General features: G+C 42.0%; 1 protein-coding gene across 1 annotated transcript in view; it reads right to left on the bottom strand.

Annotated features, from left to right (window-relative positions):
- The window catches only part of LOC308307451 (inactive dipeptidyl peptidase 10-like), a gene marked incomplete at both ends in the record, with an annotated part of 76,911 nt that extends 63,482 nt beyond the window's left edge, over positions 1–13,429 (bottom strand). The window contains one exon of the mRNA XM_080752714.1: positions 13,373–13,429. Coding sequence (XP_080608840.1) covers positions 13,373–13,429 — 57 coding nt within the window. The remainder of the gene's footprint in view (positions 1–13,372) is intronic.
- Between the last annotated feature and the right edge of the window lie 3,471 nt (positions 13,430–16,900).

Genomic DNA, 16,900 nt, shown 5'->3' on the forward strand with positions numbered 1-16,900 from the left:
CACCAGGTTAACATCAATAGATTCTGACTAATGGGAGTAGGAACAATGAGAAAAATTAAGCGCCTTTCAGACGGGGCGCCGTTGCCGCATCCTAGTGATTAATTTTCAACGAGAGGCGGGCAATCATTTGGGACGCACAGAGAAGTTGAAGCGCGGAGAGGTGAGCGGGCACGGTTCCGTGAAATTCTTGTGCGTGTGCTCGTCCGTGCATGCGCTCGCAGGCGTCAAGAGCCGGATTGTGGTCATCTTTGTAAATACCGCCCGCCATTTACTCGCGGAGCGATTGTGTTTGTTTCTCCACCGCGGCGTGATCCCCGCTGATCCAAGCCGTCAACCGCGCTCTGTCTGTAAGACACTTTAAGCTATGATGACTAAAACTATGACTAAATACATATTGATGATTTCGTCAACGAATGAAAATGCAACTAAAATGTTTGAGAGGGACTAGTGGAGAGATCCAGAACTAGAACTCATAATAATAATTACCTATATTCTCCCACAGGGGAGATTCAGTTTCAGCTTCGACACATAGCTGGAGCTGGAATCGTACCTCCGGAGTCCTAGGCATGGACATTAACCATTCAGCTATGGCTTAACTAAGACAAGTCATCATGGGAGCTGATCTACTGTCCATAGTTCTACATCAGAGCTGTTCTACTGAAGCACACACACGAGCGCACACACACACACACAGTGTGTGTGTGCGTGTGCGCGTGCATGCATGCATGCGCGTGTTTTTTAGAACCCCTGACAGACAAAGTGTTCTATTTTAACACAGCCATGACAAGCTTTTCATTTCTCAAGTGTTCACGGTTAAAACCTTTCGTCAGTTTCCTTTCTTTTTTTCCTTTTCTTTTTTTCTCCTTCTTTCTCGTCATTCTTCATTTAGCTCAATATCCTGCTTTAGGTTTTATTTCTTGCTACCTCTTTAAGAGAGCAAACCGTTATCTCCAGCCTTCCTGCTTTCAGAGCTCATTAATGTATCTCCAGCCAGCAGGGAGGATGAGGGAGATAAAATGTCTGAAAGTTTATTTTATTTTTTATTTTAAGCACTCACAGAGTCTCCAAAGTGGGTCACTGGGGTCAAAGCCGTTTTGAGCTCAACTTGAAAGCAGTTATTTTTAAAAGTCTCTATAATCCCTGCCATGCGTTTGTGGCATTGATCGCAGAACGGGAACCAAAGCTCTCATCGAGGAGCTGGAGGTGAACACGACCCCAACAAGGCCCAGATCTCCTAGTTCATCATTTATGCCAGTGGTGGAAGAAGTACTCAGATATTTACTTAAAGGTGAGAACCATCCATTTTCAATATTGAACTATGTCATTAATATACCTTTAGTTGGTTGATTTTGGAGTTTGGCTTGCAAAGAACACCGTGATAACATCATCACGGTGTACTTCATGTCATCACGCCACGGTGTGATTGGCTTGGCTTGGCTTGTTATGTTTAAATGCCTTATTTCCACACAACAAAGGTATATTAATGACAGTTAGTTCAATGTTGAAAATGGGTGGTTCTTCCCTTTAACTCTTTTACTGTCTTATTTATTATGTATGTATTTGTGTTACTGCCATCAAAGTAGCTTAAAAGTACCTTACCTTTGCGAAGTTATAGAAAATTATCTATGCAGTATTTCCAAACTAAATCTTTTAAAATTCACAATAGCTGTAATCGAGTCAAACTGACTGCAGGGGGCAGCCACATGCAATGAATGACGCTGCAATTGTATATAGTTTACTGCCTGTCAGCATTGAGCAATTTCGTTTATAGGGGGTAAAAGTTTGGGGCCCTTCACTTACTACGTATACACTATACTATAAAGGAAAAAATACCCCCCAAAAAGAACTGCTTTAAGTAGTATGTTGAGGGGTCAAACTAGGGTTTTTTAATGATTCTGAATCCATTGCAATCATTTGTTTTGCATGAAAAACATTCCTTGGGCTAAAAACAGCCCCACAAAACTATGGTTTAGTGATGAGTCATCACTTTTCACAATTTTGTAGGGGCGCTTTTAGCCCAAGGAATGTTTTTCATGCAAAACGAATGCTTGCAATGGATTCAGAATAAAAAAGGAGGGTGGTATTTTTTTCCTTTATAGTAAGTGAATGGGCCCAAAGTTTTACCCCCTATAAAAAATTGCTCAATGCTGACAGGCGGTCAGCACGTGGTTTCATGAATGTATATCAAAATACATTTTAGAGGGGGAAAAAAGGACCACTTCACCTCTGGGACAACCAGATCTTATTTTATTGTTGTTTGGGACACGATCAACACAATCCTGAGTTATTTTGTGTGTTCAATCTGTGTTTTTAGATATTTTAGTATTTCAGCATGCTACAACTGGTCATATGATGCATTTTGCATCATGTGAAGTGGTCCTGTAAGCCAAAAAATCAAACCTCGGTTCGAAGTGGAGCGGTGAATCTGAGCAGCTATACCCTGTGTGTGTTGCTAAATGCCTAAACTGTAAACTGTAAACTGTGCCTGTGAGTGAGTGGTGAGTGTGCCTGGCCTGCACAAAACAGCGCCCCTCCTTTAACTAGTGTGTTGTGTGTGGCCACTCAAGGTATTGCCAGGCTACGGACACGGCCAGCCAGCCACCCAGCCAGCCACCCAGCCACATACCCACGGACATACCTGTCTATTGGGAGCGCTTTCACCGCTCCAAAAAGGCCTGACTATAAAATGCAATTGACAGAAGGGGCTCGGTGGTGCAGTTGGTATAGTGCTGTTGCCTCACAGCTAGAAGTCCTGGGTTTGATTCCCACTGGGGGAAGGAAGGAAGGAAGGAAGGAAGGAAGGAAGGAGTTTTTATAGTATGTTTCTGTAACAAGAGTTACAAGGTCCTATAAATCAATTGTGAAAAGATTCAAGTAATTGTGAAAAATTGGGAATTTACTCTTACTTAAGTATATTCAAAAGCATGTACTCTTGACTTCTTAAAGGAGTAGTTCGATCACCCCCAAAATGATTTTTTTTCTATTGATTACTAATGCCATGGAGACTTGAGTTCAATAATATATATATATATATATATATATATATATATATATATATATATATATATATATATTGTATTTGTCGCATTCCTAAGACAAAAATGTGATTATAGTAAATTTACCTTGACTCCAGATGGGGATCTGCATGGCTCTGGATGGGGACCCAAATGCATGGCACTGGATGGGGAAACCATCAAGGTAAGTTTACTATAATCACATTTTTGTCTTAGGAATGCGACAAAAAAATAAAAAATCAAACCTCGGTTCGAAGTGAAGCGGTGAATCTTAGTATAGAATTGTCTGGAGAGCCGGTATGACAGCCGGTATAATAGGTTTTAAAAAAATATATAACAAATCCTGCTTGCTGGTCTCTTAGTTGTTTGTCAACTGCATCCCTCTATAATTATTTCAGTTTCTGTTATCTTTGTGGCCTACTACATTTTTCAACTTCTGCTAGATTTTCAATGTATTTACTCTTGTCTGCCTTAATGCTCCTTTTTACCATTCTGTTAGCATCTGTATATTCTTATTGTGCCTTTACTTTTGCTCTTATGCGGCTATTTGTCATGCAATAGGTGAGACCTATTGCATGTACAAGACAGATAAACCCTGAAGGCCAAATTATCATGTGAAGCTTGACCAATCCTCAACGTATCCATTCATCTGCCCGGGAGGGACACCGCACCATTCATCTGACCGGGAGGGACACTGCACACATATTCTGGACGTACAGGACATATAAAGCCTATTCATTCTGAACTGAAATGACCATATATGGACATGGGACACACATTTTGCTTTTTGAAAATGCCTATTCATTCTGGACTGATATTTTGCACGTACAGGACAGAAAAAACCTGTTCATTCTGGCCTGGAGTGACAATATATGGACATGAGGTGACATACATTGTGTTTTTGAAAAAGCCTGTTCATTCTGGACTGAAATGACCATATATGGGCGTGATACACACAAAGCCATTCATTGGAAGCGGTTTTCACCGCTTCAAAAATATTATTGAACTCAAGTCTCCATGGCGTGAGTAATCAATAGTAAAAAAAAATAATTTTGGGGGTGAACTACTACTTTAAGTACATTTAAAATCCATCAATCCAAAGTCCATCTCTGAGTGTAGCTGATTATTTGTTTCCTTAAACCAGTGGTTCTCCTCGGATTGACACACATTGTGAGCTTGTACTGTAGATCTGTTATTTTCGAGTATCCATTAATGCCCATGTGGCCTACGGTTGCTTCTTTTGAGTTTGTTTTCATACGTCGCTCGTTTCTCAAGCCTCTTAAACTCAGCTTGATTTGCACACTGTTGCTCCTGCGTGTTTCTGATAATCAAAAACACTGTCTAACCTCTATGGCAGGCAGGATAAATATTAAGCATGAATTACGCATTCGTGCCTCTGGCAAAACTTCAGCCTTGTTTTATTTTATTTATTTATTCATATATTCATTTATTTATTTATTTCACAATTCGCCAAGGCTCAAAATGATCAATAAATCATCGACTGAAAGAGTTTTTTTTTTTTTCTTTTTTTAAAGAGCCACTAGATATATGCACTCTATATGAGATGAATAGACATTGAATGAGCCTCGCACACTAACACTACGTTTTCAAAATAAAAGCCATTTGGAGCAGTGGTGAAGCGTCTGACCACCAGCCCAGAGAATGCGGGTTCGAATCTGCCGCCATCACACTAGAATACGGTAGGCTATTAGCCTACTATTATTCGTCATGAAGCGTAATTTCTAGCAGCTCGACGCACGCGATGTTTGTTGCCATTGCGTGTCCGAATGGGCAGCAATGTTTTTTTTTTTCTTCATAAGGCTGGACTCACACATATGCGTGAAACATCTTCTCCGTATCGTCTGAGAATGGCCACTGGGGGCGCCGTACTAATGCATTGTCAATGGAAGGTTGTTTGTTTTTTTGTCGTTGCCGTGTCTCAAGCTCAACCGCAGCCTGTCTTTTGGCCAAGAGACACGGCAACGACAAAACACCAAACAACCTTCCATTGACAATGCATTAGTACGGCGCCCCCAGTGGCCATTCTCAGACGATACAGAGAAGATGTTTCACGCAAATGTCTGTACGGCACTTTAGACATCCGGTGAAATTACCCACACACACACACACACACACACACACACACACACACACACACACACACACACACACACACACACACACACACACACAAACACGTGCAATGTTGAGAGACACGGAGACATAGCCTTCATAGTTACACTGCGAAAGTGTCGGCTGGACTGTAGACACCGCCTCCCCGCCGCGGGCAATAGTCCCCGCCCCTGGCCATATCCTGGGGGATGGTCCCATAGCCTGGGAGGCTATAGCCATGTCACCATGGCGACGGCTCCTAGCCAATGAATATGTATATGACCTAGCGTTATCTACCGATACCGGTCTACTACCTATGACTGTGGCTCGGTCTGCGGCTCTGAATGGGGGCGTGGAATTGGGCATGGAATTAAGCCCTTTGTATAAGAGAAGATTGGCCTCACTGGCAGGTGAGTCAGTACGTAGGATTCAGTAGTCAGTAGGAACAGCAGTGACAAAACAGAAATATGTGTGCAGGAATTCATTGGCATAATAATGACTAAATTGGGGAGAAAAAGCAGTAAAATGAAGCTATTCAACACAGCCAGGGATCGATACCATTATCGTTTCTGATCCCGTCGGGAGCGGAAATAACTTTTTTTACGTCATTTTGTAGTCATCAGGCGGCCGGAACCACTGACCGGAACCACCGGTGCTGTGCGTGCACTTCCAAAATGATTCCCCTGGCCAACCCTCTAAGTGAGAAAGTAGGTCTCATTGTCGTTGGTATCGGCCAGAGCGCGGCCGATACGGCTTGCAGATCTGCTACTTTTGCTGCTGCTCAATTTGACTCCAACAGTTTTGGAGATATGAGTTTTCCACTTTCTCCACATGTATAAAATAAATGAATCAAATAAAATGGGAACCCAGAGTTATGCAGGGGGGGACCGGAGAGACCGGCAATCACAATCATCTCCTTTCATAGAGAGCCTGGGGAAAAAATGGCATTCCAGCTGTTTGACTATCGCTGCCATGCTGCTCCCCTGGCACTGAGAGAGACGACAGTCGTATAAAAATAGATCCAACTGCAAAGCGCACAAAGAAATGTCTTCAAAGCAGATTTCTTTTTATTTATTTTTTACCCCCACCAAAGCATTATGACAAGGCATTATTAACTGTCTCGGACAACTGAATTTGTTGGAGTTTTAGCCACACAAGAAGCAGGGGGCTTTAAAGGAAATACCAGAATGCTCGCCCCAAAACACAGTCGCCTCGGGCGTGAATCCGGTAGAACGGTCTCTGCCTGGTGATCCTGAACGTAACCTCGGTAAACTATGTCTAAAGGGTTAAACCTAACATTATTCCTAACCTTATCCTCAGTAAAACAAACCAAGAATACAGGAACCGGCCCACCAAGCGGATCATGCTTTTACTTCTACTCCACTACATCTCAGAGGCAAATATATATAAAATAAAATAAAATAAAATAAAATAAAATAAAAGTTAGTTATTTGTTATTTGATAGTTATTTGGAAACTTTAGTCAAAGTTTGTTTGCAGATAGACCACTTCATCCCTACAAGTGTGTATTTTTATCAATTTGAAAATCTATTTTCAATTGACGATCTACGTGAGCTCACATCACATCGCAGATGTTTATCTTTATCTTTATATTATTGTGACCGTCAGTTCGCAGTTACTATGAAAAGCTCCACCGGCTGTCCCTCCGTCAGTCAGTCAGTCTATCCGTCACGTCACACTTTGCACACACACTCCTTGGATGGCAAATCACAACCTCTGCGCCTGATTTCTCACATGGCCCTCTTCTAGCACCACCATCAGATTTTTGCAAAACACATTTTTGGACACTGCTCCTACAGTTTTGGCCTAAAATCACGCAAAGTGGCACACAGTATCTCTAAAGTAATGTCATCAACATGGATCTGTCCCATTTCCCGTACTCCTGATTACGATTGCCTTCTAAAGTTTGTGTATGCGACATGACGGTCGATTATCTCCCGTCCCGATTAGGGAGTCTTATACTGGTACATTTTTATGCCAAAACTTTAGTACATTTTGAACACTGGGCTTTTAATTTTTGTTTCAGAGACACCCAGAAGCAAGGATTTGAAATGAGAATATTTGAGAAGGCTGTATACATGGGAGTGCAGAATGCTTTAAAAAGTGCACACTTGACAGGACCCATATTTTGATCTTACCGGCATTTAGGACAATTCCAAAGTTAGGGGTCAGATTCAGCAATGTTGTTTTTTTTTTGTCTGGGATTTTGAAGGGGTTTTGAAGGTACTGTAAAACAGAAATATAAGCCAGATTTAGTCACTTTATTTACAATATATTTACGACCAGATTGATGAATGCATCTATCAAGCAGTTTCTGCTTGAGAAGCATCAATAAAGCATAGGAAGACAGTGGAATTATGGCTACTGTAGCTGGAGATCATTTATTTAAGTGCAAAGATATAGGTCTGTGCCATGTTTCTTTTTTAATCCAAACTGATTATCTGCAGTTAAGACACACATTTGAAGACGTTCCAACAGGATTCTTTCCAATACTTTGGAGAGGATACTGATCAAAGCGATAGCTCTATAGTTATCAATGCTGTTTAGTTTACCTGCCTTGTCTTTAAGGACAGACACTAGGCCTAGGCCAGACGGAGCTGGATATTTCATATATCCCATGGTTTTTCAGATATCCACATAGAAAAATATCTAGGTCCACATGACCACATAACCCTAGGTCTAAAATAATCTGAGTCCCCAGACCTCCACTAGTGGGACAAGCACACACACAGTAAAGTCTTCAGAGATATCCGGGTAACATGTCTACACGGATCCAGTGAAATCGGATATTTTTCAATGTCTTCACTTATTTATCCGGTTTCAAAAATATCCAGTTTTGAGGCCGAAATATCCAGCTTTGTGTGGCTGCAAGCCCCAACCGCACCAAAAAATGTCTTCAGAAATATCCAGCTCTGTGTAGCCGGCACCTAAATTGTACAGAGATGATAGACTCTAGCTTAGTAAACTGACTCCTCCCATCTTCTGTTCGAATCGGAAGGCAGGAGGAGCCTGGTTTACCAGGCTAGATAGACTCTGGAAGGACTCCATGCACATGCTCCTGTGTGAAACACATGACCAGTAGAGGGCAGATTTTCTTGCTTGCATATTTGACGTGTTCAGCTGTGATGTGATCAATGCCACTTGCCTTGTTGTTATCTAGCATTCTAATGGCATCAGAAAGGATCAGTACATTTTTAGTGGGGTCAACACGATCAACAGCCACATAACCACTATTTACACAGTTGAATAACTTACCAGTAAAACGTCTCAGGGCGACATGCAACCTCGCCCTGAGGCTCCATGTACACACACGGAGACAAGCTGTGACATTTCTCATGGTAAACTGCGACCTTCGGTCGCAATAATAGTGTTTTCGCCATACCTCAGCAATCTCAACCGGGCCACACACACGCTCAATGTTAGCAGGTAGGGATGTTTTACTGTTGTTCATGACTTAACCTCGTTCCAAAATCATAAAGGTCTTTGCTTTGCAGCTTACTAGCAAGTGAGTCTGCTCTCATAGTGTTCTCCTGTCTTTTAAGAGAGGTAACAGCACATTTCAATTTAGCATTGGTGAGTTTTTTTTTCTCCCCAAACAATGAACCCTATATCTAGGCCTACCTGAGTCATTCCATCGTTTGAGTCCTGCCCTGTCCTGTTTGAGTCCAGCCACACAGACATGCCAAACAGGCTTAATGTGTTTCACCTTTTTCACCCCTCTTTTACAGAACTGCCTACCAGAGGCATTAAGAGCATTAAGAATGTTGTCGTACATGACACAGAGCTTGATGCCATGGTAAGGGTTTTTACAATTAAAATTAGTAAAATGCAAAGTATCATTTGGCAAGTCAATATTATCAAACAGATTATCAGATATAAATGAGTAACATCAATATCCTCAGTGGTAAGATTAGCCCAGTCTATCTTCCCAGGCATATTACCAATGTCAATATTGATCGAGGTGGGTACCTTACCAGCATTAAGATTCGTTACTAATAATGGCATATGATCCGAGGTGGCCAGACCATTATGCTATCTATATATAGGCATGAGCATCAGCTATACTTAGACAGTGATCAAGCCAATAAGACGTAGTGTGCCATGCATCACTAAATAATTGTCAGGCAACAGTATTTTACTCGTTAGGATTATGTTAGAATCAATACAAAACTGAGACAGGTGCTTAGCAAACTATCCCTTTAATGGGCTAAGAATCTCCGATCCCGGCTCCATCTCCAGTCCTTTCACTCCTCCAGTGCTCTAATTGAGCCTCTACTCCGCTCCGGTCCTCTGGGATCAACTAGAGCCATGATTTGCACAACACAGAGGTTTCTATTCCGGGACACATGAGCGATTTGTGTTCATTATGCGGTACCCTATACTCTTTCACTGCCGGTGACGAGTATGTCGGTCAAACCGTTCGAGGTCCACAGCGCCATTTGGCAAGCGTGCGTCAAAGTTGTGTGTTTCATTGGTTTGCGATAGCGACCGCTGCTCTCCCACACCCGTCAGTGATCCCAGGACTACAATTCCCATGATGCAACAGGAAATTACCTCATCCGCAAATCCTCCTTTCCACCCAGACCAATGTTGAAATTCAGAAAAATGGACGCATCTCGGATTCCGCTCCCAGATCTAGTTTTTTGGTCAAAAAAGCCCTTTTCCACGGATCATAACTAAAGCACGGATGATCGCTGTCATTTTTTTCTTTCCCGGGTAAAAGAAACGATGATCGCCGCCGACAGCTTGTGTTTATGGGTATTTCACTTTCTTTTTTCTATTATTATTATTATTATTATTTTTTACATTTTATCATCTGATAATCTGTTTAGATACATTTTTCCCCCATTTTGCCTCCTTCCTATACAAACCCCAAGCTCCATTTTAACCACGATAGATTCAATGAAAACACCCGTCCATTTTTCAGGTGACTCCCAGTCCTGACACCCTCCGAATACATGAGCAGGCTGTTTTTTTTTTTTTTTATAACTTTTTTTTATTTTATTTTTTATGAAATTATTCAAAATAAATGAAAGATTTATCGGGAAAAACTCGGCCTGCTGCACGTATTCAGGATGTCAGGAGTCACCAGAAAAACAGGACGGGTGTTTTCACCGGATCTATCATGGTTAAAATAGAGTTTGAAGTTACAATGGGTTTGTATAGGAAGGAAGGGGGCAAATGGGGAGAAATTAATATCAAATATCTAAATACTGAATTAAGCAACTTAAAAACTGTCCGGGGTGTTCCCAAAATCCCGATTAGACGATAAAATGACCAAAGGCTGTTTTGAAAGTGAATATCCCTTTAAATTCATGTGCTTAGGTCTAGTGTTGCTGAAAACAGATGTTTATAGAACATCCCCTCTCCTCAAATGTGTCAGAGCAGTGGGAGGAGGGGAGGGGAGGGGTCTTAGAAGACAGATCGTTATAGCTCTGAGCCATGCATGCACTTTCATTTCTCTGTCAAATCCCAGGGGTGCTTCACTCATTCTGCCATTCTTTTTAAACAACATCTGTCCTTGTATGGATCTGCATCATGTGATGATGAAACAATAAGCCACGTGTCATTTATTAATTTGATAATAACTGGACTGACTATGTTACGGTTACAGTAATAAGTAATGTGATGATAAATGCTTATTCAGTGAGGAAGATGTATATTGAGTGGACGGACGGACCCCATCATTTTTCAGACATTAGGCTCACAATGACATTGTACGTTGACGGTGCCCTTGCACGCCCACACATACGCACATGAACGCACGCATGCATGCATGCGCACGCACGCACGCGCACGCACGCACGCGCACGCACGCATGCACGCACACACGCACGCACGCACGCACGCACGCACACTTTCTTCTGTAAAAGAAATGTATGTTTTAAACTTTCATATATTCTAAATTCATTGTGCATGCAGTGAAATATATTTTTGTGATGTTCCTTTTTTGACTGTACTTGTGCTGTACTACATTTGTTGTTTTGACTGTACTCTTCTTCATTTTTGTCAATCAATCAATCAATATCAATACAAACTAGAAGCAGTGCTCTTCCGAGCACAGGTCTCCACCAGGCCACACAAATCGGCCTGTTATAGCGCCACCATGAGGCTGATTTAAAAAATGTGGGGCAGAGGTTCTGAATTAGCATCCAGGGAGTGTGTGTGCTCAGTTTGGCAGCGATCGGGCCAACGGCGCCGGAGATTAGCTGGTAACAACCAGGCCACACAAATCGGCCTGTTATAGCGCCACCATTAGGCTGATTTGAAAAATGTGGGGCAGAGGTTCTAGATTGGCATCCAGGGAGTGTGTGTGCTCAGTTTGGCAGCAATCGGGCCGACTGAGATTAGCTGCTCACAAACTGCGAGGACGCACGGACGCACGCACGGACGCACGGACGCACGGACGCACGGACGGACGGACGGACGGACGGAGGGGAAAACATACTCTCCCTCAGCCTTCGGCTGGTGGAGACAATTAATTATTAGATAGATAGATAGATAGATAGAGAGAGAGAGAGAGAGAGAGAGAGAGAGAGAGAGAGAGAGAGAGAGAGAGAGAGAGAGAGAGTACTCTGCCGATACCGATGTTCAAAATAACTGATGCTGATACCGATATTTGATTATTTAGATTTTGGTGTTATTATTTCCCCTGGGAAAAACTAAAATCAACATTATAAGAAATAATTGTTCAGAATCTATACTTTCTTGGTAGGCTGCAAATAACTAACACACCAACATAGCCAGCACAAAATGTATAAATATTGGCTACTGCCATCGGTTAATGTCAGCTTTTTTGCCGATGCCGATATTGACCGACAACGGCAAACACCGGCCGATACCATGTGTGGCCAATATATCGGTGCATCCCTAATAGATAGATAGATAGATAGATAGATAGATAGATAGATAGATAGAACAGTTATAAGTCCTACTGTATATAGTTTGAGAGAGAGAGAGAGAGAGAGAGAGAGAGAGAGAGAGAGAGGGAGAGAGAAAAGAGAGAGAGAGAGAACATGGTAGGTTGTGTTAATGTTGCATTCCTATATAGATAGATAAAACATGGTAGGATGACATATAACGTTGCAGCGGTTGCCACATTCCTTCTGGCTCCTCTTCAGAGTCCCATGAATCATTAAAGAAGTGGGGGTGGGGGAGGAGGGGGAGGGGCACTCAAACAGACTGTCCTCAAACACACCGACCATTTGTCCTGCCTGGCACTTAAATCATTTATCCATCCATGATGTGCCTGATGCACGAGAGAGGCAACAAACACACCAATCAGCCAACTCCAAACTGGTAAAAAAAAAAAAAAAAAAAAAAAAAAAGAACTCTCCTTACCTCCCCCTGAACGGCGAAATATCAATTATTAGGTTTTTTTATGATTGTGTTAAGATGTTTTTTAGTTTTTCCCCCTAGGCCTACTGTGTTTATTAAATAAACATGTCTGTGATTTCATGTTTTCATGAATCAAGTACAAAAGGACCCCAAAGCAAACAAGCCATTGTTGAAATCCTTTGAGTAGACCGTGTATCCGAACTGTACTGTCTGGTACTTTTCCTATGCAAACTTCTAATAAAGTATTCGATCAATCAATATCCATCATCTGGATGTGAAACCAAACGCAAGCAACATCACAACAACAAGCCTAACAGCTTTCTTGTGGTCTTTATCCTTGTAGTTGACCTTGTGTCAGTGAACTGTACTGTCCTATCAGTGAACTGTACTGTACTGTACCTTTTCCTATGCAAACTTCTGATAAGTCTTCAATCAATCAATCAAAACACAACACAACACAACACAACACAACACAACACAACACAACACAACACAACACAAGTTGAGCTGATGCAGCAAAAAGAAAGAAAGAAAGAAAGAAAGAAAGAAAGAAAGAAAGAAAGAAATCCACATGGATTTAGCCTGCGCGAAAGAATCCAAACAGTACAGACTTTATTTGATTCTTTATGACGTTCCTAACCACTTCAAACCCCACCGAGCAAATTAAGAATTAAGAAGAAAAAAAAATACAATAGGCCTACAAATACAATAATAACAAAAAAGTAATAAATTCAAACATAGCCTTTTTTTTTTGTTCATAGATAAGAAGGGTTTGAGTGGCTATATGAGCATGGCATGGGGCATGTACTAAAAAACGAGGCACCACCGAGTGGAATGAATGAATGGGTCCGTGGAGAGAAGGCTTGTGACAGGCTCTACTCTGCTTACCTTGGGATCTTCGGAGTATCTCCGAACGCTCTGAGCTGCTCCTGCACTTTGATTCATGGCTTCAGCACCAAGGACAGCTCCTGTTGTGAATGAAACTCCTACACGATATGAGAGAGACAGAGAGAGAGAGGGAGAGGGGGGGGCAGCTAGAGGGGGGGGAGAGAGAGAGAGAGAGAGAGAGAGAGAGAGAGAGGGAGAGGGAGAGGGAGAGAGAGGGAGAGGGAGAGGGAGTGAGAGAGATTGAATCACACGTTGCTTCTTTGCATTCTTATTAAATGATATTAAAACCCAGAGAGAACGCAGAGAGACTAGCTGAGAGCAGTTTAGCAGAGCATATAGTGTTGGCCGCGCGCAAGCACACACACACACACACACACACACACACACACACACACACACACACACACACACACACACACACACACACACACACACACACACACACACACACACGCACCAGCTGTCCTGTCCATTCATCCGACAGTAAAGTCCCCAGCCATGTAAAACAGTGGTTTTCAACCCTTTTCATATCAAGGTTAATTATTTATTGGGCATTTGAGCCATTTGATGACATTTAGCCTCTCAGACCCTTAGAATAATTTGTTATTGTTGGATAAGATTTTGTACACAATTCCATACGGCATTGATGTTGGTGCCATAGGAGAGATGCAGGCAAACGTAACGTTTAGTAAAATGACAGTCCATGTCCATGTCCAGCTTTCCGTTAAGAAGCCCCTTTTAACCTTGACATTTTGCAGTGAAGGCCCTGCACACCAACACGGCTCATTCTGCCAAGAAAAAGGACTTCTACTAACTCCCAAATTAAGCTTTACAGCCCTGCAAGGCCCTCCGTAACAGTGTGTCATCAATTCTCATAACACCTGTCTACACACCAGCTCTCATCCCTGACAGCCCAAATGACCTGCCAGACACGTTTGAGTGCGGTGACATTTGGAGATTATGAGCTCAAATGCTCTGAAATGAACTGGCACTCTACATATCTGGAAAGGTGGGAGTGAGGGGGCGGAGTGAGGGGGTAGGTTCTATGTTCCCCAGGTTCTATGTTCCCCACTTACCCCCCCAAAAGGTTCTATGTTCCCCAGGTTCTATGTTCCCCACTTACCCCCCCAAAAAGGTTCTATGTTCCCCAGGTTCTATGTTCCCCACCCACTCTCCCCACAAAAATGTTCTATATTCCCTCTCAACCAAAAACAGGATCTACTGTATGTTCCCTACAAAAAAATGTATGTTCCCCACTCAAATGCAGGAAATGGTGGGGCATCTTGCCCAGGTGCCCAGATGTCTCCACCCCTAGTTGCCCACTCGTCCAAATGCCCACATGTCCCTATTGCCCAGATGTCCAGGTGCCCACTCGTCCAGATGCCCAGACATTACAAAAGTATGGTGTCCAGATGTCCCTAGTGCCCCCTGTCCCACTATAGTATTCGTAATCTTGCCTCATTGTTGGGTGTTTTGAGTTGTTATTAATACTTATAAAGGAATGTTTCCTGCATTTTTGGATAAGTTGAGCGGGGAACATAGAACCTTTTTTGTGGCGGTAAGTGGGGAACATAGAACCTGGGGAACATAGGACCTTTTTTGGATAAGCGGGGAACATAGAACCTTTTTTTTTTGGGGGGGGGGGGGGTAAATGGGAACATAGAACCTGGGGAACATAGGTACGGTCCCCTTATCACAGTGTTGATTTCGTCGACTAAAACTATGACGGAAAATGTTAGTCAAACACTTTTTTTTTAATATTGTCGACAAATAAAAACTAGATTAAAATGTTGGGGAGGGACTAGTGGAGAAGAGATCTAGTACAGAACTAAAGGAGAAGTCGTTTTATGTTTGGTTGCGCTCGGGTGTTGCGCTCTGAAAATAGCCGATCTACATGCTCACAGCTTGTGAGCTAGTAGATCGGCTATTTTCAGCCATTACGACACCATTAAGTCCCACCAAAATACATTTTAGTCTACTAAATCAACTGTAGATTTAGTCGACTAAAACTAGACAAAAAGTAGAACATGTCAGGTGACTAAAATGTGACTACAACTAATTGGATTTTTATTCAAAAGACTATGACCAAAACAAAATCTAATTTTGCTGTCAAAATCAATACTGGCTCATCACCATTCCGGTGATGGCCTACAGTGGAAGATCCAACAACACAGGTTCAGCATCAATAACTGAAAGACCTTCTCTTCTGTCAGCTCATCATAGGAGGCATTGAAGAGCATCGCCACGCGCACGAGCGAGGAACAACTTTGAGCAACAGAACAGACAACAGTTTGATCTGCGGAAGGTCACGGGGGGGGGTGTCGCTGGTCGCTGCAGAAAATGTCACCTGAAAGGAGAGTGACGCAGGACTGGGAGAACATTATGCTTTGATGTGAACCCATGGCATCTCCGAATATACTGTCTCTTTATGTCTAGGGCTGGAAAAAGTACTCACATTCTTTACTTAAGTAAAAGTATCAATACTGCAATATAGAAATACTCTGTTAGGGTGCCCTCACACCAAAATACCTATGAGAGTGGAATCCACGTTCCGCCAATGCATTTCAATGAGAGTGAAGCGGTTTCATGCCAGCAGAGGATTTCTGCAAAAAACGCTCCCTTATCATTGAAATGCATCGGCAGAAAGCGGATTCCACTCTCATATAGGTATTTTGGGTGAGGGCACCCTTACAAGTAAAAGTCTGGAATTCAAAATGTACTTGAGTAAAGTTACGAAAGTATTGGCATCAAAATGTACTTAAAGTACCTAAAGTAAAAGTACAAAATGTTTGAAAATAGCAGATCTACAAGCTCACATCGGCTATTTTCAAATGGCCAAGGAATAAAATAGGGCTAAAGTGGATTAATGTATCTTTTATAATATGATGGTTTATATCTGCAAAGTAACTAGTAACTAAAGTTTTCAAATAAATGTAGTGGAGTAAAAGTACAATGTTTGCCTCTGAGATGTAGTGGAGTAGAAGTAAAAGTACTGAAAACTGGAAATACGCAAATAAAGTTCAAATACCACAAAACTGTACTTAAGTACAGTACTTAAGTAAAAGTACTTTGTTACTTTACACCACTGTTTATGTCTCTTCACTCTACATCTCTGAATACTGCCTAAATACTGTCTGAATATACTCTCTGAATACTGTCCTTTCATGTTTCATCTTTCTCCACCTCTGAATACTGTGGATAGCTTTAAAGCACAGCTCAAGACCTATTTCTTCATTCTTGCTTTTAGTTGATTTTGAAATCTCTTCGATTTTGATCACAAATGTTTATTGGTTTGTTGGTGGGCGTCGTAATGGCAGACTTTCCACTTGGTTGCAGCTGAAAATAGCAGATCTAAAAGCTCACAACATGTCGCTTGCTGCGACGCGTTATGAGCTTATACATCTGCTTTTTTTTCAGAGTGCACCATCTGGACAGTGAAGCCTGATTAATTCTTCAAGTTATATAAAAGTTGCACGCTGGTGTTGCATGTCGTAAATAGCAGATCTACAACCTCACGACGCCTCACGT

This window comes from Nannobrachium achirus (assembly GCF_963921795.1).
Source record: "Nannobrachium achirus genome assembly, chromosome: 22".
NCBI classification, from domain to species: Eukaryota; Metazoa; Chordata; class Actinopteri; order Myctophiformes; family Myctophidae; genus Nannobrachium; species Nannobrachium achirus.